This window comes from Falco cherrug (genome assembly GCF_023634085.1).
Source record: "Falco cherrug isolate bFalChe1 chromosome 11 unlocalized genomic scaffold, bFalChe1.pri SUPER_11_unloc_3, whole genome shotgun sequence".
NCBI lineage: Eukaryota > Metazoa > Chordata > Aves > Falconiformes > Falconidae > Falco > Falco cherrug.
In genome coordinates this window covers 236,903-264,366 of record NW_026599272.1, presented here as the reverse complement: position 1 = coordinate 264,366, position 27,464 = coordinate 236,903, and the positions used below count along the sequence as shown (strand labels likewise).

General features: G+C 62.3%; 1 protein-coding gene across 1 annotated transcript; it reads right to left on the bottom strand.

The window, feature by feature from the left end:
* Positions 1-42: 42 nt before the first annotated feature.
* Positions 43-26,844, bottom strand: PNPLA6 (patatin like phospholipase domain containing 6). The gene is given in 38 exon segments (XM_055699948.1): positions 43-596; positions 876-985; positions 1,065-1,161; positions 1,571-1,687; positions 2,233-2,385; positions 2,457-2,605; positions 4,595-4,711; positions 5,944-6,013; positions 6,128-6,244; positions 7,140-7,296; positions 7,389-7,507; positions 7,584-7,766; positions 7,834-8,002; positions 8,074-8,137; positions 9,014-9,154; positions 9,263-9,338; positions 9,802-9,915; positions 9,995-10,118; positions 10,211-10,342; positions 10,473-10,678; positions 10,923-11,000; positions 16,805-16,993; positions 17,096-17,202; positions 21,526-21,612; positions 21,694-21,802; positions 21,912-21,992; positions 22,085-22,111; positions 22,113-22,214; positions 23,021-23,068; positions 23,070-23,102; positions 23,200-23,359; positions 24,304-24,444; positions 24,526-24,623; positions 24,712-24,794; positions 24,882-24,969; positions 25,182-25,244; positions 25,346-25,415; positions 26,710-26,844. Coding segments are annotated over 37 exon segments (4,014 nt in total). The 5' UTR covers positions 25,385-25,415; positions 26,710-26,844; the 3' UTR covers positions 43-530.
* Positions 26,845-27,464: the final 620 nt, after the last annotated feature.

Sequence of the window (27,464 nt, the reverse complement as noted above, 5' to 3'; positions counted from 1 at the left end):
CTTGGGGACACAATGCCAAGACAAAGGGGGTGCTGGCAGTGCCAAACGGACGCCAGTGTGCCAGGACCAGGCAGCCACCAGCAGTGACAACTTGGGGACACAATGCCAGGACGAGGAAGGTGCAGTGGCACCGCGGAGCCGGACGCCTCGTGCCTTGAACGCTTTGATCCCCACAGGAAGAGCACCGCTGGGTAAATTTAAATCATAATAATAATAATTTAAAAAAAAAAAGAAAATATACAGCTGGGTTCCTTTTAAATAATAATAATTAGAAAAAAAAAAAAAAAGAAAATATACAGCAGTCACATCCCCTCCTCCCCAGGCCTTGGAGGGGGGATTTGGGCCAGTGCAACAGTGCAAGAGGGTGGGACATGGGGGTCTCTGGAGCCCCCCGCCTTGCCCTGGCTCAGGGATAGTGACAGGGACAAGCCAGGACGAGGGGGAAAGTGCTGTGGAAATGGGGGTCACGGTGGGGGGATGTCCTGGGGTGCGGAGGTAGCGACAGCACTCGGGCTCCTTTGGTGGTGGGGTCAGGTGTGGGGGGCCGAGGGGTCCCGGGCTTGGCGTGGGCGGTGCCGCAGGGGCTTCTCCTCTTCCTGGGGACAGAGGGGACACGTTGGGGACACTGGATGTAGCACCTGTGGGGTCAGGGCACCCTTGGGACACCCCAAACCCAAGGACACCCCATTTTAGAGGGTCTCTGTGACCACATACCCCTGTGCCTGAGGTTGGGGCACCCCCAAACCCAAGGGCACCCCATTTTGGAGGGTCTTCATGACCACATACCCCCGTGCCTGAGGTTGAGGCACCCTTGGGACCTCCCCAAACCCAAGGGCACCCCCTTTTAGAGGGTCTACACAGCTGCGGTCACTCACAGCCTCCAAGGCGCTGGTGCTGGCCCACTCGGAAGGGGCAAACGCGTCTTCCTCGCCCCGCGCTGGCTCCGGCCCCTCATCCTCATACTCCGTGAGGTAGTCGGACTCCTCTGGGGGGGTAAAAGGGGGTGTGGGGTCAGGTCCCGTGTGTGGATCCAGCCCCGTCTTATGTGTGTCCCCGCAGCTCACCATCCGCGTAGCCGTCGGACAAGTAGGGCTTGGCGGGCTCGATGCGGGACACGATCTCCGCCAGGTCGGTGAAGCCAGCGCTGGGACACGTTAGCACCTGTGGGAGGGAAAGGGGGGGACCCCCAGAAGCCCCCCCACCCATGCACGAGAAGGGTAAGGATTGAGGGGGCAGGAGGAGGGACGCGAGATGGGTAAGGGGGTGGCAGGGCATCGGGGGACAAAAACGTGATGGGAGATGGACCAAGGGGAAGGAGCAGGGTGGGGAGGGACAGGAGGCCACCACAGGGGACCAGCTGCACCAGGAGGGCTAGAAGGACACGAGGGACACAGAGGGGCCAAGGGACAAGGCAGGGTGCTGCTCCCTGAAGGTGGCTCCAGGGCCAGGGAAATAAAACCCCTTCAAATCAAGGTGCCAGGGCCAGGATGTCCCATCCCAAGATGTCCCAGGGCAAGTATGCCCAGGTGGCCACGGCCACCCGTGAGCCCCAGTGCCACCCCCTGCTCACGTCCATGCGTTTGCTCTCGTAGAAGTCAGCCGCACGCCGGTCCTTCACCATCTCCTCAATGACGTCGCCCCGACTCCAGCCGTCAAAGACCACCTTGCCATGCTGGTACCCCACGTCCTGCAGGGAGAGCAGCCGCGGCACATCGGTGGCCCGGGCACCCCCAGCGATGGTGGGGAGCCCCAAATGATGACCTAGGTACCCTGAACAATGGCCCAAGCAGCCCAAATGATGACCAGGGATGGCAACTGATGGCCCAAGCACCTCAAATGATGGCTCAGGCACGCCCAGATGATGGTCCAGGCACTCCAGTAATGGTCAGGGCACCCAACTGATGGCTGAGGCACCCATCAGTGGCTGGGACACCCAACTGAAGGACCAGAGAACCCACAAATGGGGGGGGGGGGCACCCACTCAGTTGCTGGTTGACCCCACCTGATGGCCAAAAGACCGTACTGATGGCCTGGACACTCAACTGATGGCAACGGCACCCCAACCCCCAGCTGGGGCAACCCAACCCTCATCTGGGGCACCCCATTAGTGGCCGGGACACCCAACAGATGGCTGGAGAACCCAGCCCATGGCTTGTGGACCTCATTAATGGCCTGAGGCTCCCTAAATGATGGCGCAGGCCACCCCACCGGGCTCCTCGTCCCTCAACTCACATAGATCTCGTCGAACTTCCCAAAATCCATGGTCTTGAAGCGGTCGATGGGGGGACGGATGTACTCGCAGTAGGAGCTGGACTTCACCACCTCCAGCTGCCGCACACAGGACACGTAGGCCAGGCGGGACTGGATCTCGGCCATGTCGGGCACCTGTGAGGATGAGGTGCTCAGCACCCTGCCTGCACCATCTCAGCATCCCCCTGCGTCCCACCGCTCCTCACCTTGACTTTTTCAGCCCAGGGGTTGAGACGTTTCCAGAGAAGCCACCACCCAGACAGGCTGTCCCCGTAGTTGCACAGGTCCGTCTCATCCTGGCTGCCCACGTCGATAGCGATCACTGTCTTGGCACCCATGTTGCGGGCGATGTCGGCTGTGGGGTGGGGAAGGAAGAAACTGGGTTGGCCGCTCCCCCAGCTCTGAGCCTGTGGGGCAAGTGGAGCCAGGAAATGGGGCTGGGGGATTGTTCCCGAGCCCGGGCTGGGTGGCAAAGCCATGCTGGGGCTTGTGGTGGGGTGAACAGCGTCCCACGGGTGCTGGAACTGGGGGCAGGAGACGCTGGTGGGCAGCAGAGCAGTGATGCAACTGTGTGCATGTGCAACGGGGGGGCACAGGCAAGTTGCAGCATCTGGGGTGGTATGTGAAGTAGCACGGAGATGCCCCAGGACAACGTTTGGTGGTGAGGACACCAGGAGATGATGCCAGGTGGATAGAGACAGCTTGCACATGGAGGAGGACAGAGATGCTCCAGGAGGGCACCTGGTGCTGAAGACTCCAAAAGATGATGCAAGACGGAGGGAAGTAGATTGAAGATGGAGGAGGATGGAGATGCCCCAGGACAATGTCCGGTGGTGGGGACACCAGGAGATGATGCCAGGTGGATGGAGATGGAGACAGCTTGCACATGGAGGAGGATGGAGATGCCCCAGGACGACATCTGGTGGTGAGGACACCAGGAGACAATGCCAGGTGGAGACAGTTTGCACATGGAGGAGGACAGAGATGCTCCAGGAGAGCACCTGGTGCTGAAGACTCCTAAAGATGATGCAAGACGGAGGGAGGTAGATTGGAGATGAAGGGAGATGGAGATGTTGCAAGAGGGAACCCAGTGTTGACACCATCAAGGGACAATGACACAGGAGGGAGGAAGGTGGCTTCAAAATGAAGGAGGACAAAGATGCCACAGGAGGCCACCCAGTACCACAGACACTGAAACACAGTGCAGGGTGGAGAAAGGTCGCTCGAATGTGAAGGAGGATGAAGATGTCCTGGGAGGGGACACTGCACCGAGGACACCAGGAGTGACGCAGAATGGAGGGAGGACGCTGGCACACAGAAGAGCAGGGAGATGTTATGGGGAGGTAGCTGGCATCAAGGATACCAAGAGATGGGTTGGGATGGAGGGAGGTGCCTGGTGTCAAAGACACCACGAGATAACGTAAGATGACGGGAGGTGGCTTGCACATCAACGAGGGTGGAGATGCCCAAGGAGGCAATCCAAGGCACCAAGAGCTGGTACGAGACAGGTGGAGGTGTCTTGCAGGTGAAGGAGGATGGAGAGACCCAAGGAGGGCACCTGGAGCTGAAAACATCAAGAGAAGATGACGCAAGGTGGATGAAGGTGGCTTGCGCGTGATGAAGCATGAAGATGCCCCAGGAGGGCACACGATGCTGAGGTCACTGAAGATGGTGCAGGATGGAGGGAGGTGGCCGGTACCTGCAGGAGGACAGAGATACCCTGGGAGAGCACCCAGTGCCAAAGACACCAGGAGAGGATGATGCAGGATGGAGGAAGGTGGTTGGCGTATAAGGAGCATGAGGATGCTCTGGGAGGGCACCCAGTGCCAAGGACACCAAAGGACATTTTTTTTGCATGTACAGAAGGATGAAGATGATCTGGGAAACCACCTGGCACTGGTGGCACCAAGAGATGATGCAAGACCCTGACTTTTTTGGCCCCTGAAGGAGGATGTAGATGCCGTGAAAGGATGCCCAGCACTGAAGACATCACAAGATGAGACAAGATGAAGCAATGTACCTTGCACATGAAGGAATACGAAGACACGTGAAGATGCCCTGGAAAACCACCTGATACGGAGGACACGAAGGGATGGTGCAAGATGGATGCGTGTTTTTTTGCACGTGAAAGATGAAGATGCCTTGAGAGGATGAAACCCAACAAAGATGACACCAAGAAGATGCAACACAAAGCCAAGATGTCCTAAATCCAACCTCAACATCTCAGGCCATGGAGAACCCATCTTGTGGTGGCGAGGCAGCCCCCACTGCCCCCGGGGCCGGCCCTGGCGCTGCATCATCTGCCGCCCCCGTTGAGCGGTGACGGTGCTGAGCTGCTACTTGCCTGGCAGGTTGTTGATGTAACCACCGTCCATCAGTAAGTTGCCATCCTTGGGGTCGCAGAGTGGCGGTAGGTACCCAGAAAGGGTCATGCTGGCTCGCACGTACCGCCAGAGCGAGCCTGCACCGGCAGGAACAAACGCAATGAGCACAGCCCACGGGAGACCACCCCCCCGGGGGGCTGCCCCTCGCCCCTGCCCGTGCCCAGGGACGTCTGCGCCCCATAGGTACCCCCATAGGCACCTATGGGTGGCAGAGGAACCCATCGCACGCCCTGCTGGCTCAACGCGGGATGGGATGTGGTTTTGAGGTGGGAGGGGGTGGGTTTATTGTTTTGGGGTTTTTTTGGGGGGTGGGGGGACCCCCGGCGGGCGAGATGCTGACCTGGGACATTGTTAACATAGCAGCCGTCCACAAGCCAGTGGCTGTCCTTGGGGTCGCAGAGCGGAGGCAGGTAGGGGGTATAAGAGGCACTGGCTCGGACGTAACGCCAAAGGCTGCCTGCCGGAGGGAGAGGACACGGTCACGGCCACGGGGGCCACGGGGGGAGGTGACCGAGGGTGTCAGCACCGCACTGGAGGGACATTGGTAGCCCCACAACCGAGCCGCCGAGAATGGGCAAGGATGGATGGGGTGAGATGCTCGCCGTGAGGGTTAGGGGCGGTGAGCAGGGATTAGTTGGCGTTAGAGGCTGGAGGAAGAGGCAGAGCGAGAGCCAGGCTGCTAACGAGCCACCACGGGTGCCGCGCGGACGGCTCAATGTCCCAGGTGAGCTCCAACACCAGGCAAGGAGGAGGGGCAGCCACCACAATGTCCCCACCACCACCGCCACCTCCCCACCACCACAGCATCCCCACCGCCGTGCCGTCCCCACCACCGCCACGTCCCCACCACCGCAGCATCTTCACCGCCATGCCATCCCCACCACCACCGTGCTGTCCCCAGCACTGCCCTGTGCTCCACCACATGCCATGAGTGCGGGTTACTGGGGTTAGTGGTGAGCAGGTGTGTTAGAGAGGACGTGCATGTGCAAGGCATCAGGGTGCGGCTCCGCACCCAGATTCTGCCCCCAGCCCCACCCAGGACGTGGGGCACCTCAAGATCCCCACGGAGTGTGGAGCCTGATGAGGTCACCGGCGCCAGATGGCTCCAGGAAGCCACCACCGCCTGGCCCCACCACGAGTCCTCCAACGCCCTTCCCTTGCCATGCCAGGACGCATCGTCCCCTTGGCACATGCCAAACCTTCCCCCATGGGGCAGCGACACCATTTTGGGGTGCCAGTGAGGAGAGTCCCCACCAAGGGGGACGTGGTGGTACCACAAAGCTTCCCCGGCTCCCCAGGGAGCTCTTACCATCCGTGTGCACCCGCATGGCCGAGGCCGTGATGTCCGTCGTGACATTGAAGTAGGGCAGCCACAGGTCCTGTGGGGACAAGACAAGGTGGGTGACACTGTGGGGACGCTAGGGGGTGGGTGGGGAGCTGGCCAGAACCCTCGTCATGGCAGGGTGAAGTCCTGGGGGGTTCATGCAACGCACCTCTATCTGCTTGTCCTGGAACACCTTGTTGATGCTGGCGTTGAAGGCTGAGCCCGAAAACATGGAGGTGATGGGGTAGGTGAGGTCCAGGACAGTCTCGAACACTGAATTCATGCACTGGAGGAGGAGGAGGAGGAAGAAGAGGATGAAGAAGAAGGAGAGAAAGGAGGAGGAGCATTAAGAACAGTAAGAGAAGGAGAAGGAGGAAAAAGAATGAAGGAGGAGTAGGAAGAAGGAGGAGAAAAAAAAAAGGAAAGAGGAGAAACAACAGCAGAAGGTGGAGGAGGAGGAAGAAGAGGAAAAAAGGAGGAGGAAGAAGGAGAAAGAGGATTAAGAAGGAGAGAAGGAGGAGGAGGAGCAGTAAGAGAAGGAGGAAGAGGAAGGAGGAAGAAGGAGAAAGGATGAAGAAGAGGAGGAGGAGCAGTAAGAACAATAAGAGAAGGAGGAGGAGGAAGCAGGAGGAAAGAGGAGAAAGAAAAAGGAAAAGAGGAGAAACAGCAGTAGAAGAAAAAGAAGGTGAAGGAGGAGGAAGAAAGGAGAAAAAAGGAGGAGGAGGAAGAAGGAGAAAGGGGAGGAAGAAGGAGAGAAGGAAGAGGAGGAGCAGTAAGAACAGTAAGAGGCATAGAAGGAGAAGGAGGAGGAGGAGGAAGAAGAAGAATGAGGAGGAAGGAGAGAAGGAGGAGGAGAAGCAGTAAGAACAGTAAGGCAGAGAAGGAGAAGGAGGAAGAAGAAGGAGGAAGGAGGAGAAAGAAAAAGGAGAAACAAACAGCAGCAGAAGAAAAAGAGAAGGTGGAGGAGGAGGAAGAAAGAGGAGTGAAAAAGGAGAAGGAGGAAGAGGAGGAGGAGTAACAAGAAGGAGGACGGAACAAGGTGAAGGAGGAAGAGAGAACGTGAAGGGGGAAGAAGAAGAAGAGGAAGGAGAAGAAGGAGATACTTCAGGAACAGCCCAGGCAGGGCTGGCCACAGGCAAGGTGGCCCTTCACTGGGGTGGGGGAGGCGCCGCGGCACCCACCTTGGCCCACTCCCGCGCCCGCTGCTTGGTGCGCACAGCGCTGCGCTCCTCGGCGTAGAGTGCCCCGATGAAGGCGCCGATGGAGGTGCCGCCCACCATGTCGATGGGGATCCCAGACTCCTCCATCGCCTTGATCACCCCAATGTGGGAGCAGCCCCTGGTGGATGGACAGACCACATAAAGGGGAGGTTGAGAGGGATAGGGACCCCCACCCTGCCAGGTCCCATCCTGCCATGGCACAGCACCCACCTGGCTCCGCCGCCCCCCAGGACGAGGGCGATGGTGTTGCCGGTGAGGACCCGCGCCAAGCGGGAGAAGTCGCTGTGCCGGTCTGCGCTCTTCTCAAACACCTTCTCGTACATCTCCCGCTGCGGGCGCCATGGACCATGGGTGAGGGCGACAGCGGTGGCCCACCGAGGTCACCCAAGGGGGGCACGCACATACCAGTTTGGTGGGGCTACGGCGGGAGAAGACACGCCGGGGACACCTGATGTGGAGGTGACCTGAGCACCAGCTGCGCATGTTGAGCCACTCCACGGTGCGGGAGGGACTGGGACCGTCCTCGCGGTGCAGGAGAACCAGCTGCTTCAGCGCGCGCACCGCTGTGTTCTCCAGCATCTGCTCCAGCTGTAGAAGCCATCAGCCACCCAATGCGGTGTTGTCCCACTACCACCACCACCACCACCCGCCTCACCTCACCCAGCGCCGGCTCTTGGTCGCCCAACCCTACGATGAGGATGCAGTCGGCTTGACGGATGCAGCGAACGGTCCACGGCGTGAGGGTACAGTCGGTTTGGTAGAGGACAATGCGGTGGATGTCCTCCTGCTGCGCCAACCAGCCGGACAGCCGGTACTCCTGGATGCTGCCGGCACAGAGGAGTCAGCCGGTGGCACGGGGTGGGGGGCTGGGGACGTTCCTCCCAATGGGAATTACCTGTCCAGCGCCGAGGAGCCGAGACGGGCCCGGATGATGTCACTGGTGAGGAGCAGCGTGGGACCTGGGAGAGGTGGGGACATGGTCACCACTGTGCCATGGGGCTGTAGTCACCACCGTGATGTGGTCACCACCGTGGTGTGATCCCCACCATGTTGTGGGGCTCTGGTCGTCACCACGCCATAGGGCTGTGGTCACCACCATGGCATGTCACCACCATGGTGTGGTCACCACCATGGTGTGGGGCTCTGGTCGTCACCATGTGATGGTTGCCAACATGCCATGTGGCTGTAGTCACCACCGTGGTGTAATCACCACCATGTTGTGGGGCTCTGGTTGTCACCATGCCATGGTTGCCAACATGCCATGGGGCTGCGGTAAACCACCGTGTTGTGGGGCTCTGGTCATCACCACACCGTGGTTGCCACCATGCCATGGGGCTGTGGTCACCACCATGGTGTGGTTGCCACTGTGGTGTGGTCACCACCATGTTGTGAGGCTCTGGTTGTTATCACCCCATGGTTGCCACTATGCCATGGTGCTGTGGTCACCACCGTGGTGTGGTCACCACCATGCCATGGCTGCCAACATGCCATGGGGCTGCAGTCACCACCACAGCAGAGTCACCACCGTGTTGTGGGGCTCTGGTTGTCACCACACCGTGGCTGCCACCACGCCATGGGGCTGTGGTCACCACCATCTTGTGTGGCTCTGGTCATCACCACGCCATGGTTGCCACCATGCCATGGGGCTGTGGTCACCACCACAGTGTGGTCACTGTCATACCATGGAGCTGTGATGGTCACCATGCCATGGTGCCCACCACACCATAAGACCACGGCCACCAGACTGCCACGGCCACCATGTCATGGGGCTGCAATTACCACACCAGGTCACTAGCACACCACAGGACCACGGCCACCACCGTGCCGGCACTCACCAATGGCATTGAGTGCGTGCTTGAGTTCCAGCGTGAAGGCAGCTGTGGGCACGTCGTCGCACACCGGCAGCACCGCCACTGTTGACAGGTTGCTGGTGGGGTTGGTGGGCTCAGAGCTGGAGGCCATGCCCAAGCCAGAGCCTGCACGGACAGAGGACAGGGTGGTGGTCACTTTCCACGCACTGCTCCACCGATGGCCACATGCCCTGGAGAGGGCTCCCCATCACCCCCTGTCCCTGTGGGACCTACTCGCAAAGGGCCCACGGAGCTGCTGAAGGTTCCCCAAGATCTTCTGGCTCAGGAGGTGGATGAGGCGGGTGACAACCTGCAGGGACAAGGACAGGGATGGCCACCAGACCTGGCAGCGCTTCCCAAGCTGGAGACTCATTAGCACCCCAGGCAAGTGTCCCACATGCCTTTTTGTGTGCCACCACCACAGTGGTCACCACCATGCCACGGGGCTGTGGTCACCACCGTGGTGTGGTCCCCACCATGTTGTGGGGCTCTGGTCACCACCGTGGTGTGGTCCCCACCATGTTGTGGGGCTCTGGTTGTCACCACCCCATGGTTGCCACCATGCCATGGGGCTGTGGTCACCTTGGGGACCTCTGAGAGGGCCACCCCTTTAGCCCATCAGCCCTTCTCCCCCAACAGCCTTAACGACCTCATTAATTCCTTCATTTAAGCTGATTTTGACAATGTCACAGGCCACCACCTGGAGGGGACATGGGGACACGCTCCCTCCCCAGGAAGAGGGTGCAGACCCCCAGGTGGGGACCTGGTGGTACCTGGGGGTATCTGCGTTTGATGTTGTTCAAGGTGCCCTCAGGCAGCTTGGCCAGCTCCGTGTCCCGCACCGCGTGGACGGTGGTGGCACGGGGCTGCCGGGTGAGGGCTTCTACCTGGAGAAGAAGACATATCACCAAGACGTGTCGGCCAAGCGCCAAGGAGTGCCCACCCCGGCCCCACCGCAGCTCTCACCACGCCGATGAGGTCCCCGCGGCCGTACTCCCCGATGAGCTCCTTCTTGCCGCTGCCCTTCTGGATGACTGAGCGCAGGCGCCCGTTGAGCGCGATGTAGGTGCAGTCCGACTTGTCACCCTGCCTAGGGTGGGGACACACCACCGGTGGGACCCTAACCCCCGGCCACGGTGGTCCTTACCAAGCTGAGGTGGGCATCCACCCTGTGGTGCCCACCTGTAGAGCGCCCGGCCAGCTTCCACCGCCATCCAGTCGATGGCAAAGTCCATCTGGCGCACGAAGGGTGACATACGGGCAGCCACGGTGTGGGCGACGCTCAGCACCACGCTAGGCTGCTCCCGCATGATCCTACGGGTCAACAGCGGTTGAGGGACCTGGTGGTGGCCCCAGGAGATGCCACCACCAGTGTTCTTTGGAGGAATATGTTGTGGCAACCAACCCTTTGGCCCAAACCTCCGCCGCCGGCGCTGGGACTCACTCGTAGAAGTCGGATTTGGAGATCTTGAGGAAGGTGCAGTCGCGGTTTGCCTTGATGGTGAAGATGAGGGGCTCGCCAGTGAGGACTGCCAGCTGTCCCACCATCTCGCCAGGCTGCGTCAGGAAGAGGCAGACATCCTCCGCCTTGTCGATCATCCGCTGGTAGACGTGGAGGCAGCCCCACAGCACGAAGTGGAGGCTCACGTCCTGCCAAAACGACGTCCCGTCACCGGCAGGGGGTCACCTGGGACCCCCAGGCACCAGAGGTCCCACAAACACCACTTAGGTTTTCTTCTGGTCTTCTTCACAGTGTTCTCCACCCACCAGATGGTTCTGGGCATCATTCCAGCTGCCTCCCCCCAGAGGGTGGCAGTAGGAAGGGAAGCACCCAATAGAAATACAGGGCAGGGGGACTGAGATGCCCCGCCAGGTCCTTGAAACCCACACCCACCTGGTCCCCTTGACGGGCAATGACCGTCCCAGCTTTGGCGTGATGGAGCAAGACACGGTTGTTGAGGAGAGAAGGGTCCTAGAGGGAAGAACAGCATCGTGTGAGGTGATGGGGACCATTATGAGGAGAAGGGGACCACCGAGGAGACAGAGGACTACCAGGAGGCCACAGGGACCAGCACAAAGCAACAGCGACCACCAGAAGGAGACGGGAACACACCACGAGGTAACAGGGACCCAACACAAAGCCATGGGGACCCACCATAACACAACAGAGGACAACCAGGAGGAGATGGGAACCCACCACAAAGTGATGGGGCTCCACCATGAGGTAACAGAGACCCACCACGGACCAATGGGGACAACCATGAAGTGACAATTACCACCAGGAAGCCATGGAGGACCACCAGGAAGCAATGGGAACCCACCATAACACAGCAGAGGAACACCAGGAAGACACGGAGGACGACCATAATACAACAGAGGACCACCAGGAAGCAATGGGAACACACCATAACACAGAGAACCACCAGGAAGCAATGGGAACCCACCATAACACAACAGAGGACAACCAGGAGGAGATGGGAACCCACCACAAAGTGATGGGGCTCCACCATGAGGTAACAGAGACCCACCACGGACCAATGGGGACAACCATGAAGTGACAATTACCACCAGGAAGCCATGGAGGACCACCAGGAAGCAACGGGAACCCACCATAACACAGCAGAGGAACACCAGGAAGACACGGGGGACGACCATAATACAACAGAGGACCACCAGGAAGCAATGGGAACCCACCATAACACAACAGAGGACTACCAGGAAGCCACGGGAGCCCATCATACCACAACAGAGGACCACCAGGAAGCCACAGAGGACCACCAGGAAGCCATGGGAACCCACCACAACACAACAGGGGAGAACTAGGAAGCCATGGGTGACCACCAGGAAGCAATGGGAACCCACCATAACGCAACAGAGGACCATCAGAAAGCCACAGAAAAGCACCAGGAGGCAATGGGAACCCACCATTACACAACACAGGACCACCAGGAGGCAACGGGAACCCACCATAACACAACAGAGGACCACCAGGAAGCCACGGGAACCCACCACAACACAACAGGGGAGAACCAGGAAGCCATGGGTGACCACCAGGAAGCAACGGGAACCCACCATAACACAACAGAGGACCACCAGGAAGCCACGGGAACCCACCACAACACAACAGGGGAGAACCAGGAAGCCATGGGTGACCACCAGGAAGCAATGGGAACCCACCATAACGCAACAGAGGACCATCAGAAAGCCACAGAAAAGCACCAGGAAGCAATGGGAACCCACCATTACACAACAGAGGACCACCAGGAAGCCACGGGAACCTACCACAACACAACAGAAGACCACCAGGAAGCAACGGGAACCCACCACAACACAACAGGGGAGAACCAGGAAGCCATGGGTGACCACCAGGAAGCAATGGGAACCCACCATAACACAACAGAGGACCACCAGGAAGCAACGGGAACCCACCACAACACAACAGGGGAGAACCAGGAAGCCATGGGTGACCACCAGGAAGCAATGGGAACCCACCATAACGCAACAGAGGACCATCAGAAAGCCACAGAAAAGCACCAGGAGGCAATGGGAACCCACCATAACACAACACAGGACCACCAGGAGGCAACGGGAACCCACCATAACACAACAGAGGACCATCAGGAAGCAACGGGAACCCACCACAACACAACAGGGGAGAACCAGGAAGCCATGGGTGACCACCAGGAAGCAACGGGAACCCACCATAACGCAACAGAGGACCACCAGGAAGCAACGGGAACCCACCACAACACAACAGGGGAGAACCAGGAAGCCATGGGTGACCACCAGGAAGCAATGGGAACCCACCATAACGCAACAGAGGACCATCAGAAAGCCACAGAAAAGCACCAGGAGGCAAGGGGAACCCACCATTACACAACACAGGACCACCAGGAGGCAACGGGAACCCACCGCAACACAACAGAGGACCACCAGGAAGCAACGGGAACCCACCACAACACAACAGGGGAGAACCAGGAAGCCATGGGTGACCACCAGGAAGCAATGGGAACCCACCATTACACAACAGAGGACCACCAGGAAGCCACGGGAACCCACCACAACACAACAGAGGACCACCAGGAGGCAACGGGAACCCACCATAACACAACAGAGGACCACCAGGAGGCAACGGGAACCCACCATAACACAACAGAGGACTACCAGGAAGCCACGGGAGCCCATCATACCACAACAGAGGACCACCAGGAAGCCACGGAGGACCACCAGGAAGCCATGGGAACCCACCACAACACAACAGGGGAGAACCAGGAAGCCATGGGTGACCACCAGGAAGCAATGGGAACCCACCATAACGCAACAGAGGACCATCAGAAAGCCACAGAAAAGCACCAGGAGGCAATGGGAACCCACCATTACACAACACAGGACCACCAGGAGGCAACGGGAACCCACCATAACACAACAGAGGACCACCAGGAAGCAACGGGAACCCACCACAACACAACAGGGGAGAACCAGGAAGCCATGGGTGACCACCAGGAAGCAATGGGAACCCACCATAACACAACAGAGGACCACCAGGAAGCCACGGGAACCCACCACAACACAACAGGGGAGAACCAGGAAGCCATGGGTGACCACCAGGAAGCAACGGGAACCCACCATAACGCAACAGAGGACCATCAGAAAGCCACAGAAAAGCACCAGGAGGCAACGGGAACCCACCATAACACAACAGAGGACCACCAGGAAGCAACGGGAACCCACCACAACACAACAGAGGACCACCAGGAAGCAACGGGAACCCACCACAACACAACAGGGGAGAACCAGGAAGCCATGGGTGACCACCAGGAAGCAATGGGAACCCACCATAACGCAACAGAGGACCATCAGAAAGCCACAGAAAAGCACCAGGAGGCAATGGGAACCCACCATTACACAACACAGGACCACCAGGAGGCAACGGGAACCCACCATAACACAACAGAGGACCACCAGGAAGCCACGGGAACCCACCACAACACAACAGGGGAGAACCAGGAAGCCATGGGTGACCACCAGGAAGCAATGGGAACCCACCGTAACGCAACAGAGGACCATCGGAAAGCCACAGAAAAGCACCAGGAGGCAATGGGAACCCACCATTACACAACACAGGACCACCAGGAGGCAACGGGAACCCACCATAACACAACAGAGGACCACCAGGAAGCCACGGGAACCCACCACAACACAACAGGGGAGAACCAGGAAGCCATGGGTGACCACCAGGAAGCAATGGGAACCCACCATAACACAACAGAGGACCACCAGGAAGCCACGGAAACCCACCATTACACAACAGAGGACCACCAGGAAGCCATGGGTGACCACCAGGAAGCAACGGGAACCCACCATAACGCAACAGAGGACCATCAGAAAGCCACAGAAAAGCACCAGGAGGCAACGGGAACCCACCATAACACAACAGAGGACCACCAGGAAGCAACGGGAACCCACCACAACACAACAGAGGACCACCAGGAAGCAACGGGAACCCACCACAACACAACAGGGGAGAACCAGGAAGCCATGGGTGACCACCAGGAAGCAATGGGAACCCACCATAACGCAACAGAGGACCATCAGAAAGCCACAGAAAAGCACCAGGAGGCAATGGGAACCCACCATAACACAACAGAGGACCACCAGGAAGCAACGGGAACCCACCACAACACAACAGGGGAGAACCAGGAAGCCATGGGTGACCACCAGGAAGCAATGGGAACCCACCATAACGCAACAGAGGACCATCAGAAAGCCACAGAAAAGCACCAGTAAGCAATGGGAACCCACCATTACACAACAGAGGACCACCAGGAAGCCACGGGAACCTACCACAACACAACAGAAGACCACCAGGAAGCAACGGGAACCCACCACAACACAACAGGGGAGAACCAGGAAGCCATGGGTGACCACCAGGAAGCAATGGGAACCCACCATAACGCAACAGAGGACCATCAGAAAGCCACAGAAAAGCACCAGGAGGCAATGGGAACCCACCATTACACAACACAGGACCACCAGGAAGCAACGGGAACCCACCATAACACAACAGAGGACCACCAGGAAGCAACGGGAACCCACCACAACACAACAGGGGAGAACCAGGAAGCCATGGGTGACCACCAGGAAGCAATGGGAACCCACCATAACACAACAGAGGACCACCAGGGAGCCACGGGAACCCACCACAACACAACAGGGGAGAACCAGGAAGCCATGGGTGACCACCAGGAAGCAATGGGAACCCACCATAATGCAACAGAGGACCATCAGAAAGCCACAGAAAAGCACCAGGAGGCAATGGGAACCCACCATTACACAACACAGGACCACCAGGAGGCAACGGGAACCCACCATAACACAACAGAGGACCACCAGGAAGCCACGGGAACCCACCACAACACAACAGGGGAGAACCAGGAAGCCATGGGTGACCACCAGGAAGCAATGGGAACCCACCATAACACAACAGAGGACAATCAGAAAGCCACAGAAAAGCACCAGGAAGCAATGGGAACCCACCATAATACAACAGAGGACCACCAGGAAGCCACGGGAACCCACCACAACACAACAGGGGAGAACCAGGAAGCCATGGGTGACCACCAGGAAGCAATGGGAACCCACCATAACACAACAGAGGACCACCAGGAAGCCACGGGAACCCACCACAACACAACAGGGGAGAACCAGGAAGCCATGGGTGACCACCAGGAAGCAATGGGAACCCACCATAACGCAACAGAGGACCATCAGAAAGCCACAGAAAAGCACCAGGAGGCAATGGGAACCCACCATTACACAACACAGGACCACCAGGAGGCAACGGGAACCCACCATAACACAACAGAGGACCACCAGGAAGCCACGGGAACCCACCACAACACAACAGGGGAGAACCAGGAAGCCATGGGTGACCACCAGGAAGCAATGGGAACCCACCATAACGCAACAGAGGACCATCAGAAAGCCACAGAAAAGCACCAGGAGGCAATGGGAACCCACCATTACACAACACAGGACCACCAGGAGGCAACGGGAACCCACCATAACACAACAGAGGACCACCAGGAAGCAACGGGAACCCACCACAACACAACAGGGGAGAACCAGGAAGCCATGGGTGACCACCAGGAAGCAACGGGAACCCACCATAACGCAACAGAGGACCATCAGAAAGCCACAGAAAAGCACCAGGAGGCAATGGGAACCCACCATTACACAACACAGGACCACCAGGAGGCAACGGGAACCCACCACAACACAACAGAGGACCACCAGGAAGCCACGGGAACCCACCACAACACAACAGGGGAGAACCAGGAAGCCATGGGTGACCACCAGGAAGCAATGGGAACCCACCATAACGCAACAGAGGACCATCAGAAAGCCACAGAAAAGCACCAGGAGGCAATGGGAACCCACCATTACACAACACAGGACCACCAGGAGGCAACGGGAACCCACCATAACACAACAGAGGACCACCAGGAAGCAACGGGAACCCACCACAACACAACAGGGGAGAACCAGGAAGCCATGGGTGACCACCAGGAAGCAATGGGAACCCACCATAACGCAACACAGGACCACCAGGAAGCAACGGGAACCCACCACAACACAACAGAGGACCACCAGGAAGCCACGGGAACCCACCACAACACAACAGAGGACCACCAGGAAGCCATGGGAACCCACCACAACAGAGAGGACCACCGGGAAGCCACGACTCCCCCCTCGTGGCACCGCTCCTGCTCTCACCTCCACCTTCATGAGCTTGACCAGCTCCCGCTTGGCGGCCTCGAAGAGGGCGCTGCTCTGGCGGCCCTGGTAGGGACCGAAGGGACAGTCCCCAGGTGCCACCTCGTCCTCGCAGTCGTAGTGGTGCACCCCTGACGGCTGCTCCTCCACCGTCACCGACTTGCGCTCCTTGGGCTCGTGGGAGACGGACTGTGGGGAGGGGGGTTGGCGCCAGGACCCACCCACAGCCCCCCCCGCGTTGGGGCGGGGGAGCGGTGCAGGGGGACGCCGTGCGGCCCGATCCGGCTTTACCCGGGAGAAGGCGGCCAAGGCGGCGGTGCTGTCCTCCTGCAGCGACACCGAGATGCGGCCGCGCTCGTAGGCCATGTCGAAGTCAGAGCGGGGACCCTTCTGGAGGCCTGGGGGGGTGGGGGAGGGGACCAGCGGGTCACTGGTGTCCAGGATGGGGATACTGGGGAAGGGGGAGCGGGGACCCTTCTGGAGGCCTGGGGGGGTGGGGGAGGGGACCGAGGGGTCACTGGTGTCCAGGATGGGGATACTGGTCTGGGATGGGGATACTGGGGAAGGGGGAGCGGGGACCCTTCTGGAGGCCTGGAGGGGGCGGGGGAGGGGACCAGCGGGTCACTGGTGTCCAGGATGGGGATACTGGTCTGGGATGGGGATACTGGGGAAGGGGGGAGCGGGGACCCTTCTGGAGGCCTGGGGGGGTGGGGGAGGGGACCAGCGGGTCACTGGTGTCCAGGATGGGGATACTGGTCTGGGATGGGGATACTGGGGAAGGGGGAGCGGGGACCCTTCTGGAGGCCTGGGGGGGTGGGGGAGGGGACCAGCGGGTCACTGGTGTCCAGGATGGGGATACTGGTCTGGGATGGGGATACTGGGGAAGGGGGAGCGGGGACCCTTCTGGAGGCCTGGGGGGGTGGGGGAGGGGACCAGCGGGTCACTGGTGTCCAGGATGGGGATACTGGTCTGGGATGGGGATACTGGGGAAGGGGGAGCGGGGACCCTTCTGGAGGCCTGGAGAGGGCGGGGGAGGGGACCGAGGGGTCACTGGTGTCCAGGATGGGGATACTGGTCTGGGATGGGGATACTGGGGAAGGGGGAGCGGGGACCCTTCTGGAGGCCTGGGGGGGGGTGGGGGAGGGGACCGAGGGGTCACTGGTGTCCAGGATGGGGATACTGGGGAAGGGGGAGCAGGGACCCTTCTGGAGGCCTGGGGGGGTGGGGGAGGGGACCGAGGGGTCACTGGTGTCCAGGATGGGGATACTGGTCTGGGATGGGGATACTGGGGAAGGGGGAGCGGGGACCCTTCTGGAGGCTTGGAGAGGGCGGGGGAGGGGACCAGCGGGTCACTGGTGTCCAGGATGGGGATACTGGTCTGGGATGGGGATACTGGGGAAGGGGGAGCGGGGACCCTTCTGGAGGCCTGGGGGGGTGGGGGAGGGGACCAGCGGGTCACTGGTGTCCAGGATGGGGATACTGGTCTGGGATGGGGATACTGGGGAAGGGGGAGCGGGGACCCTTCTGGAGGCCTGGGGGGGTGGGGGAGGGGACCAGCGGGTCACTGGTGTCCAGGATGGGGATACTGGTCTGGGATGGGGATACTGGGGAAGGGGGAGCGGGGACCCTTCTGGAGGCCTGGAGAGGGCGGGGGAGGGGACCAGCGGGTCACTGGTGTCCAGGATGGGGATACTGGTCTGGGATGGGGATACTGGGGAAGAGGGAGCGGGGACCCTTCTGGAGGCCTGGGGGGGTGGGGGAGGGGACCAGCGGGTCACTGGTGTCCAGGATGGGGATACTGGTCTGGGATGGGGATACCAGGGAAGGGGGAGCGGGGACCCTTCTGGAGGCCTGGGGGGGTGGGGGAGGGGACCGAGGGGTCACTGGTGTCCAGGATGGGGATACTGGTCTGGGATGGGGATACTGGGGAAGGGGGAGCGGGGACCCTTCTGGAGGCCTGGGGGGGTGGGGGAGGGGACCGAGGGGTCACTGGTGTCCAGGATGGGGATACTGGTCTGGGATGGGGATACTGGGGAAGGGGGAGCGGGGACCCTTCTGGAGGCCTGGGGGGGTGGGGGAGGGGACCAGCGGGTCACTGGTGTCCAGGATGGGGATACTGGTCTGGGATGGGGATACCAGGGAAGGGGGAGCGGGGACCCTTCTGGAGGCCTGGGGGGGGCGGGAGAGGGGACCGAGGGGTCACTGGTGTCCAGGATGGGGATACTGGTCTGGGATGGGGATACTGGGGAAGGGGGAGCGGGGACCCTTCTGGAGGCCTGGGGGGGGTGGGGGAGGGGACCAGCGAGTCACTGGTGTCCAGGATGGGGATACTGGTCTGGGATGGGGATACTGGGGAAGGGGGAGCGGGGACCCTTCTGGAGGCCTGGGGGGGTGGGGGAGGGGACCAGCGGGTCACTGGTGTCCAGGATGGGGATACTGGTCTGGGATGGGGATACTGGGGAAGGGGGAGCGGGGACCCTTCTGGAGGCCTGGGGGGGTGGGGGAGGGGACCGAGGGGTCACTGGTGTCCAGGATGGGGATACTGGTCTGGGATGGGGATACTGGGGAAGGGGGAGCGGGGACCCTTCTGGAGGCCTGGGGGGGTGGGGGAGGGGACCAGCGGGTCACTGGTGTCCAGAATGGGGATACTGGTCTGGGATGGGGATACTGGGGAAGGGGGAGCGGGGACCCTTCTGGAGGCCTGGAGAGGGCGGGGGAGGGGACCGAGGGGTCACTGGTGTCCAGGATGGGGATACTGGTCTGGGATGGGGATACTGGGGAAGGGGGAGCGGGGACCCTTCTGGAGGCCTGGGGGGGGGTGGGGGAGGGGACCGAGGGGTCACTGGTGTCCAGGATGGGGATACTGGGGAAGGGGGAGCGGGGACCCTTCTGGAGGCCTGGGGGGGTGGGGGAGGGGACCAGCGGGTCACTGGTGTCCAGAATGGGGATACTGGTCTGGGATGGGGATACTGGGGAAGGGGGAGCGGGGACCCTTCTGGAGGCCTGGGGGGGGTGGGGGAGGGGACCGAGGGGTCACTGGTGTCCAGGATGGGGATACTGGTCTGGGATGGGGATACTGGGGAAGGGGGAGCGGGGACCCTTCTGGAGGCCTGGGGGGGTGGGGGAGGGGACCGAGGGGTCACTGGTGTCCAGGATGGGGATACTGGTCTGGGATGGGGATACTGGGGAAGGGGGAGCGGGGACCCTTCTGGAGGCCTGGGGGGGGTGGGGGAGGGGACCAGCGGGTCACTGGTGTCCAGGATGGGGATACTGGTCTGGGATGGGGATACTGGGGAAGGGGGAGCGGGGACCCTTCTGGAGGCCTGGAGAGGGCGGGGGAGGGGACCAGCGGGTCACTGGTGTCCAGGATGGGGATACTGGTCTGGGATGGGGATACTGGGGAAGGGGGAGCGGGGACCCTTCTGGAGGCCTGGGGGGGTGGGGGAGGGGACCGAGGGGTCACTGGTGTCCAGGATGGGGATACTGGTCTGGGATGGGGATACTGGGGAAGGGGGAGCGGGGACCCTTCTGGAGGCCTGGGGGGGGTGGGGGAGGGGACCAGCGAGTCACTGGTGTCCAGGATGGGGATACTGGTCTGGGATGGGGATACTGGGGAAGGGGGAGCGGGGACCCTTCTGGAGGCCTGGGGGGGTGGGGGAGGGGACCGAGGGGTCACTGGTGTCCAGGATGGGGATACTGGTCTGGGATGGGGATACTGGGGAAGGGGGAGCGGGGACCCTTCTGGAGGCTTGGAGAGGGCGGGGGAGGGGACCAGCGGGTCACTGGTGTCCAGGATGGGGATACTGGTCTGGGATGGGGATACTGGGGAAGAGGGAGCGGGGACCCTTCTGGAGGCCTGGGGGGGTGGGGGAGGGGACCGAGGGGTCACTGGTGTCCAGGATGGGGATACTGGTCTGGGATGGGGATACTGGGGAAGGGGGAGCGGGGACCCTTCTGGAGGCCTGGGGGGGGTGGGGGAGGGGACCAGCGAGTCACTGGTGTCCAGGATGGGGATACTGGTCTGGGATGGGGATACTGGGGAAGGGGGAGCGGGGACCCTTCTGGAGGCCTGGGGGGGTGGGGGAGGGGACCGAGGGGTCACTGGTGTCCAGGATGGGGATACTGGTCTGGGATGGGGATACTGGGGAAGGGGGAGCGGGGACCCTTCTGGAGGCTTGGAGAGGGCGGGGGAGGGGACCAGCGGGTCACTGGTGTCCAGGATGGGGATACTGGTCTGGGATGGGGATACTGGGGAAGAGGGAGCGGGGACCCTTCTGGAGGCCTGGGGGGGTGGGGGAGGGGACCAGCGGGTCACTGGTGTCCAGGATGGGGATACTGGTCTGGGATGGGGATACTGGGAAGGGGGAGCGGGGACCCTTCTGGAGGCCTGGGGGGGTGGGGGAGGGGACCGAGGGGTCACTGGTGTCCAGGATGGGGATACTGGTCTGGGATGGGGATACTGGGGAAGGGGGAGCGGGGACCCTTCTGGAGGCCTGGGGGGGTGGGGGAGGGGACCGAGGGGTCACTGGTGTCCAGGATGGGGATACTGGGTGGGGGCAGGGGGATGCACAAGCACTGGGGGAATGCAGGAGCGAGCAGGGGGACCCCTGGGGAGGGGGATGCAGGAGCTGACAGGAGATGCACCCCCAGAGTGGGAGGGGTCTACACAACCCCAGGACTCCCCCCGCCCCCCACGCGCCCTCCCCCAGGCTGGGACCCACCGGAGATGTCCACAGGCATGGAGATGCAGCGACTCAGCGGCGGCGGCGGCGCGGGGCTCTCAGGACCTCCCGCTTTCAGCCCCTCAGCTGCAGGATGAGACCCCCCTGAGCCCCCCGTGGCGGCACTGGGGGGGGGAGGGGTCCCGGCACCCCCATCCCCACTCTCACCTGGGTCCCTGCCCTCATCGGGACCACCGAGCCCCCGCTTGCCGTGGCGGACGGGGCTGGTGCGGGCGGTGTGGCCGGGTTGGGGGAAGAGGCGCAGCGGTTGCATGTCCTGCAAGGGGGGACATATGGGGGGAGGGGGGGACATCGGGGGTGGGGGGTGGGGCACGGTCCTGACCTGTCCCCTGTGTCTCCCCCCCCCTTTTTCACCACAAACTCACGTGGCTGAAGAGCTCGTTGGTCAACCCAAGGTAGTTGTGCAACGCCAAGAAGGTGACGCGCTGCAGGCGCACCATGATGATCTGGAGGGGGACAAGAAGACATCAGACGTCCCTTGCCACCCCCAAGGACACCCCCCACCCCCCATCGTGTGTGTCCCCTCCCCCAGCCTCACCTGCACCACCCGCACCAAACTTTCGGGGGTACTTCTCAAAGACAGCAGAGAAAGCTTCGACGGGCAACCGCAGGATGGTGGAATCCTCTGCGGCTCGCGCACACACGGTGCGGTATGGTCGCTGGTGACCCTAGGTGACACGCCACGGCGTTGGTGGCCTTGCAGGGATGGGGAGGTCCATCCTGGTCAGGGGGGGGGGGGGGGGGGGCGGGGTAGGTAGGGGCTGGCAAAGTCTGCTGGTGGCACCGGGCTTTTGGGTGGTTGGGCTTGGGGTGGCCACCGTTGGGCTTGGGGGTGGCCACAGCTGGGCTTGGGGGTGGCCACGGTTGGGCTTGGGGGTGGCCACGGTTGGGCTTGGGGGTGGCCACGGTTGGGCTTGGGGGTGGCCATCCTGGTCTTGTGGATGGCCACCATTAGGCCTGGGGATGGCCACAGCTGGTCTTGGGGACGGCAATGGTCGGGCTTGGGGGTGGCCACCATTGGGCTTGGGGATGGCCATGACTGGGCTTGGGGACGGCCACCGCTGGGCGTCGGGGTGGCCATCCCGGTCTTGGGGCCCAGCAATGGTCAGGCTTGGGGGTGGCCACGGTCAGGCTTACAGATGGCCATGGGTTGGGTTTAGGGATGGCCATGGTTGGGCTTGGTAGTAGCCACGGTCGGGCTTCAGGGTGGCCACCATCGGGCCTGGGGATGGCCACGGCTGGGCCTGGGGGTGGCCACGGCTGGGCTGCAGGGGTTTGGGGACATCTATGATCAGGCTGGGGGGGCTTGGGGACACCCAGTTAGGCTGCGGGGTGTTTGGGCATGGCCGTGGTTGGGTTGGAAGGGCTTGGGGACAGCCACAACCAGGCTTGGGGGGCTTGGGGACACCCCCAACCGGTCCCGAAGGGGCAGCGGGGACAGCAGTGGCAGCGGGGACAGCAGTGGCAGCAGTACCGTGATGACATCCAGGATGCTGAGCAGACTGTGCACGCTGTCCCCCGGGGAACACCTCCTTCATCACCGTCTCCTTCCCATCCTGCAGAGCACCAGACCCCTTGCTCTCTCCGTCCCCAACCCCCCTGGTGTCCCCACCCCCTCCCCGTCCCCCTCCGGTGTCCCCATCGTTCCTGTACCGGTTCGGTGAGGAAGAGCTCCAACTTGCCGTCCTGCACCACATAGATGCTGGTGTCGGGTTGGCCGGGACGGAAAACGTAGTCGCCCTGTTGGCACTGCTGGAAAACCATGTGCTTGCACAGCTCCAGGAACAGCGGCTTCTCAAAGTGACCCAGCACCCTGTGGGGACAAGGATGGGGACAGCAGATGACACAGAGCCCGCCGGGAGCTGCCCCCCCCCCAACCCTGGTCCTCTGGAGCCCCCCAGCAGCTGATTACCACAGCAACGGGGATGCTGAGAAGAGCATCCTTCAAGGGAGTGGTCCAGCCTCTCCTGCCAAAGGGATGCCAGGGGTGGGTGCTGATGCCTGGGGCCTGATCCTGACCCCCAGGGATGGATCCTGACCCCCTGGGGCCTGATCCTGACCCCCAGGATCCTGACTCCCAGGGATGGATCCTGACCCCCAGGGATGGATCCTGACCCCCTGCGGCCAGACGCTGACCTTGATCCCCCCAGGGACCAGATCCTGACCCCCCAGGGTCCATATCCTGACCCCCAGAGATGGATCCTGACCCCAAGGGGCCGTATCCTGACCCCCAGGGATGGATCCTGACCCCCCAGGACCAGATCCTGACCTTGATCCCCCCAGGGACCAGATCCTGACCCCCAGAGATGGATCCTGACCCCAAGAGGCCGTATCCTGACCCCCAGGGATGGATCCTGACCCCCCAGGGCCAGATCCTGACCTTGACCCCTCCCCCCGCCAGGGGCATAACCTGACCCCCAGGGCCAGATCCTGACCTTGACACACGCTCCCCCCCGCAGGGGCCAGATCCTGACCCCCAGGGATGGATCCTGACACACACCACACACGCACCCCGGGACAAGATCCTGACCCCCAGGGCCAGATCCTATCCTTGACTCCCCCAGGGGCCAGATCCTGACTCCCAGAGATGGATCCTGATCCCCAGGGGCCAGATCCTGACCTCCAGGGATGGATCCTGAGCCCCAGGGACCATATCCTGACCCCCAAGGATGGATCCTGACCCCCAGGGATGGATCCTGACACCCCGGGGCCGGATCCTGACCCAGGACCCCCCAGGGACCAGGTGCTGAGCCTCACCGGACATTTTTGAGCATGTAGAGGACCTCGGAAGGGAGGTGGGAATTGGCCACGTCGAATTCAGTCAGGTCGGCCTCCAGCACCGAGGGTGGCGGCTCCTTCAGCTGCAGCGTGGGCAGCTCCTTCTGGATGCGCAGGAACCTTGGGGACAACCAGGTGACATCGCGGCACGGCCACCCCCACCCCTCCCCCCCCCCCCCCCCCCTGCTGGTGGCACCTCACTTTTTGGCGATGTTGAGCATCTTGAGTTTCTTCTTCATGCGGGGCCGCGAGGCGCTGGAAATGGTGGTGTCCACCAGAGAGGAGGTGGACTGGGACACCTGGGGTTGGGGACAGCGGGTAGGGTGTCACCCACTGGGGACGGTGACAATGGGATGTCACCCCAGCTGCCACCCCCCGGAGCGTCACCTTGCGCATGATCTTGCGGCCGTAGAAGAGCATCTTGTCGCGTTTGCGGAAGCGATATTTCGGGGTCCCCTGGGCGGGTATTTCTGGGGGACACGATGGGGACACGGTAAGGGGACACAGCCCTGTCCCCCCCCCCTTGTCCCCAAGGCCACCAGCGTGGTGTCACTCACTCTTCAGGCGCAGCCGACGCACCAGGACCACAATGGCAGCGGCGACGATGACAGCAACGAGGCCGAGGCCAAGCAACATCCCCAGAACCTGCGGAGGGAGGGGGGGTCCCCATGTGGCCCCCGTGTGTCCCCCCCCAGGGGACAGGAACATCGGGGGGGGAACACGGACGGACACACACACACCGATGGCACCGCCACCCTGGTGGCATGGAGGGATGGGAGGGGCTCAACAGCATCGGGATGCGGACGCTGTCCCCTGGGGACATGGGGACAAGTTTGTGTCCCCTCAGGGGTGCTCACCGCACCAGTGGAGAGCGGCTCCTCGGCAAAGAGCCTGGGCAGCATGGCCGTCAGGGACACATCCTGCGGGGACAAGGGGACAGCTGAGCCCCCCCTGACCCCCCCACAGCTGGGGGGGGACACAGGGGTGACTGTCACCCCCAGCCCACCGTGGGGACATCTACCTCCGCCTCCTCCTGCGGCTCTGACTCGCTCTGCCCCATGGCCGCGGTGGGGCTGTGCCCATGCAAAAAGCTGCGAAAACGGGGAACAATGGTTTAACACACCCCCCCCCCCCCCAAAAAGAGAAGTTTGTGACACAGGGACACGCAACAGCCACCGAGGGACAGGTGACAACTGGGTGACGTCCCCCCAGGGGGTGAAACTCTGGGGGGGGGGTTGGGCTCAATTTGCTGCATGGTGGGTTGGGGTAGGGAGCTGGGGTGCCCGCAGGGTGTCCCCAGGGTGTCCCCAGGGTGCTCAGTGACATCAAGTGGCAGGAGGACACTTCGGTGTCCCCCCCCTTGGGGACTTCAGTGTCCCCACTCCGACTGGGAGAGGAAGCGGTGACAGGAACCCTCCCATTGCAACAGCGCCGAGGCCACCGGTGTCACCCGGTGGTCACCCATCACCACTGACACCCGTCCCCGCTGTCACCCCACCACGTGACGAGGGTCCCCACGTCGCGGTGCCACCACCCAGCCCAGCCCCACCGTGTCCGTCCCCCCCCCAACTGTCCCCACCGTCCTTCCCAAGGACACCCCGGGGAGGTGATGGTGGCACCGGCGGGGACGTCACCGGGGCTGGCACATGTCACCCCCCCTGTCACCCCATGGGGGGGGGGAGGGGACACGCTGCCAAGTGCCGCGCCAACACCCTGTGACCGGGGCCTGAGGACCGCCCCCCCCCCCCATGGGTGACAACTGCCCCTCCCCCCATTAAATACCCCTCCCGCCAGCTGCTTCTACCCCCTCCCTAAGGCAACACCCCCCCCAACTGGTGCTGCCCCCCCCCCCCCACTGTTACCCCCCCCCTCCCCAGTCCCCCCAGCTGCTCCTGCCCCTCCCCCACCTTTACACCCCCCCTCCAAAGCTATAAAGACCCCCCCCAACTAATATTGCCCCCCCGGTTAATATTGCCCCCCCCAGTAACTGAGGAGCTGATGCTGCCCCCCCAAGCGTTACTGCGCCCCCCGCAACATTAGGGGCCCCCCCCTCAAGTTAATATGCCCCCCAAGCCCCCGCCGCAGGGAGTCCCTGCCCCCTCCCCAAGCTAATATTGCCCCCCCCCCCCGTAATTGGGGGACTGATGCTGCCCCCCGCAGCCCCCCCCCCAGCGTTACTGTCCCCTCCCAAGGGTGATAGTGCCCCTCCCCCAGCATTACGCCCCCCCCCCCCACTATTGCTGCCCCCCCAACGGGTTTTGCTCATCCCCCCCCCGCCCCAAACCTGCCTCCCCCCGCCCCTCCCCAGCCCCAAACCTGCCCCCCCCCCGCAGCCGGTGCTGCCCCAAGGGACGATACGTGCCCCCCCCACACACACACACTCACCAGCCGCCGGTCGCCGCCCCGCGCCCCGCTCCGGCCTCGGCGGTAACGGCGGCCCCCGCGGGGCCATGGCCCCTTTAAAGCGGCCCCGCCCCCTTCGCGCTGACGTCACGGGGGCGGGGCGCACGGCGCGGCGCCGCCGCCATCTTGGGAAGGTCAGGCGCGAGGGCAGAACGCAGCGCGGCGGGCGGGCGCCATCTTGGGGGTGGCGCTGTGGTGACGTCATCAGAAGCCGACGCGCCCATGCGCGGGGGGGCGAGCTGTTTTGGTGCGCGCCACGGCGCCATCTTGGGAGTGGCAAAGGGAGGGCGGGGGACATGGGGGAAGTGGGGGGGGGTGTGTGTGTGTGTGGTGTCCCCCCCACTGGGGGTGTCGTGGGGGTGGGAACCGGGGAGCATCCTCAGGGCCGGCCCCACCCCCACCACGGGCACCCCACGGGTGGTGGCACCCACCGCTGTCCCCGTCCCCACGGGTGGCGGCACCCACCGCTGTCCCCGTCCCCACGGGTGGCGGCACCCAGGGCTGACCCTGTCCCCACGGGTGGTGGCACCCACTGCTGTCCCCACGGGTGGTGGCACCCAGTGCCAGCCATGTCCCCACAGGTGGTGACACCCACCAGCGTCCCCATCCCCACAGGTGGTGACACCCACCACCAGCCCTGTCCCCATGGATGGTGGCACCCACTGCTGTCCCCATCCCCACGGGTGGTGACACCCCCGCCCCCACCCCCCAGGGTGCCAACACCCGCCGCCCTGGCG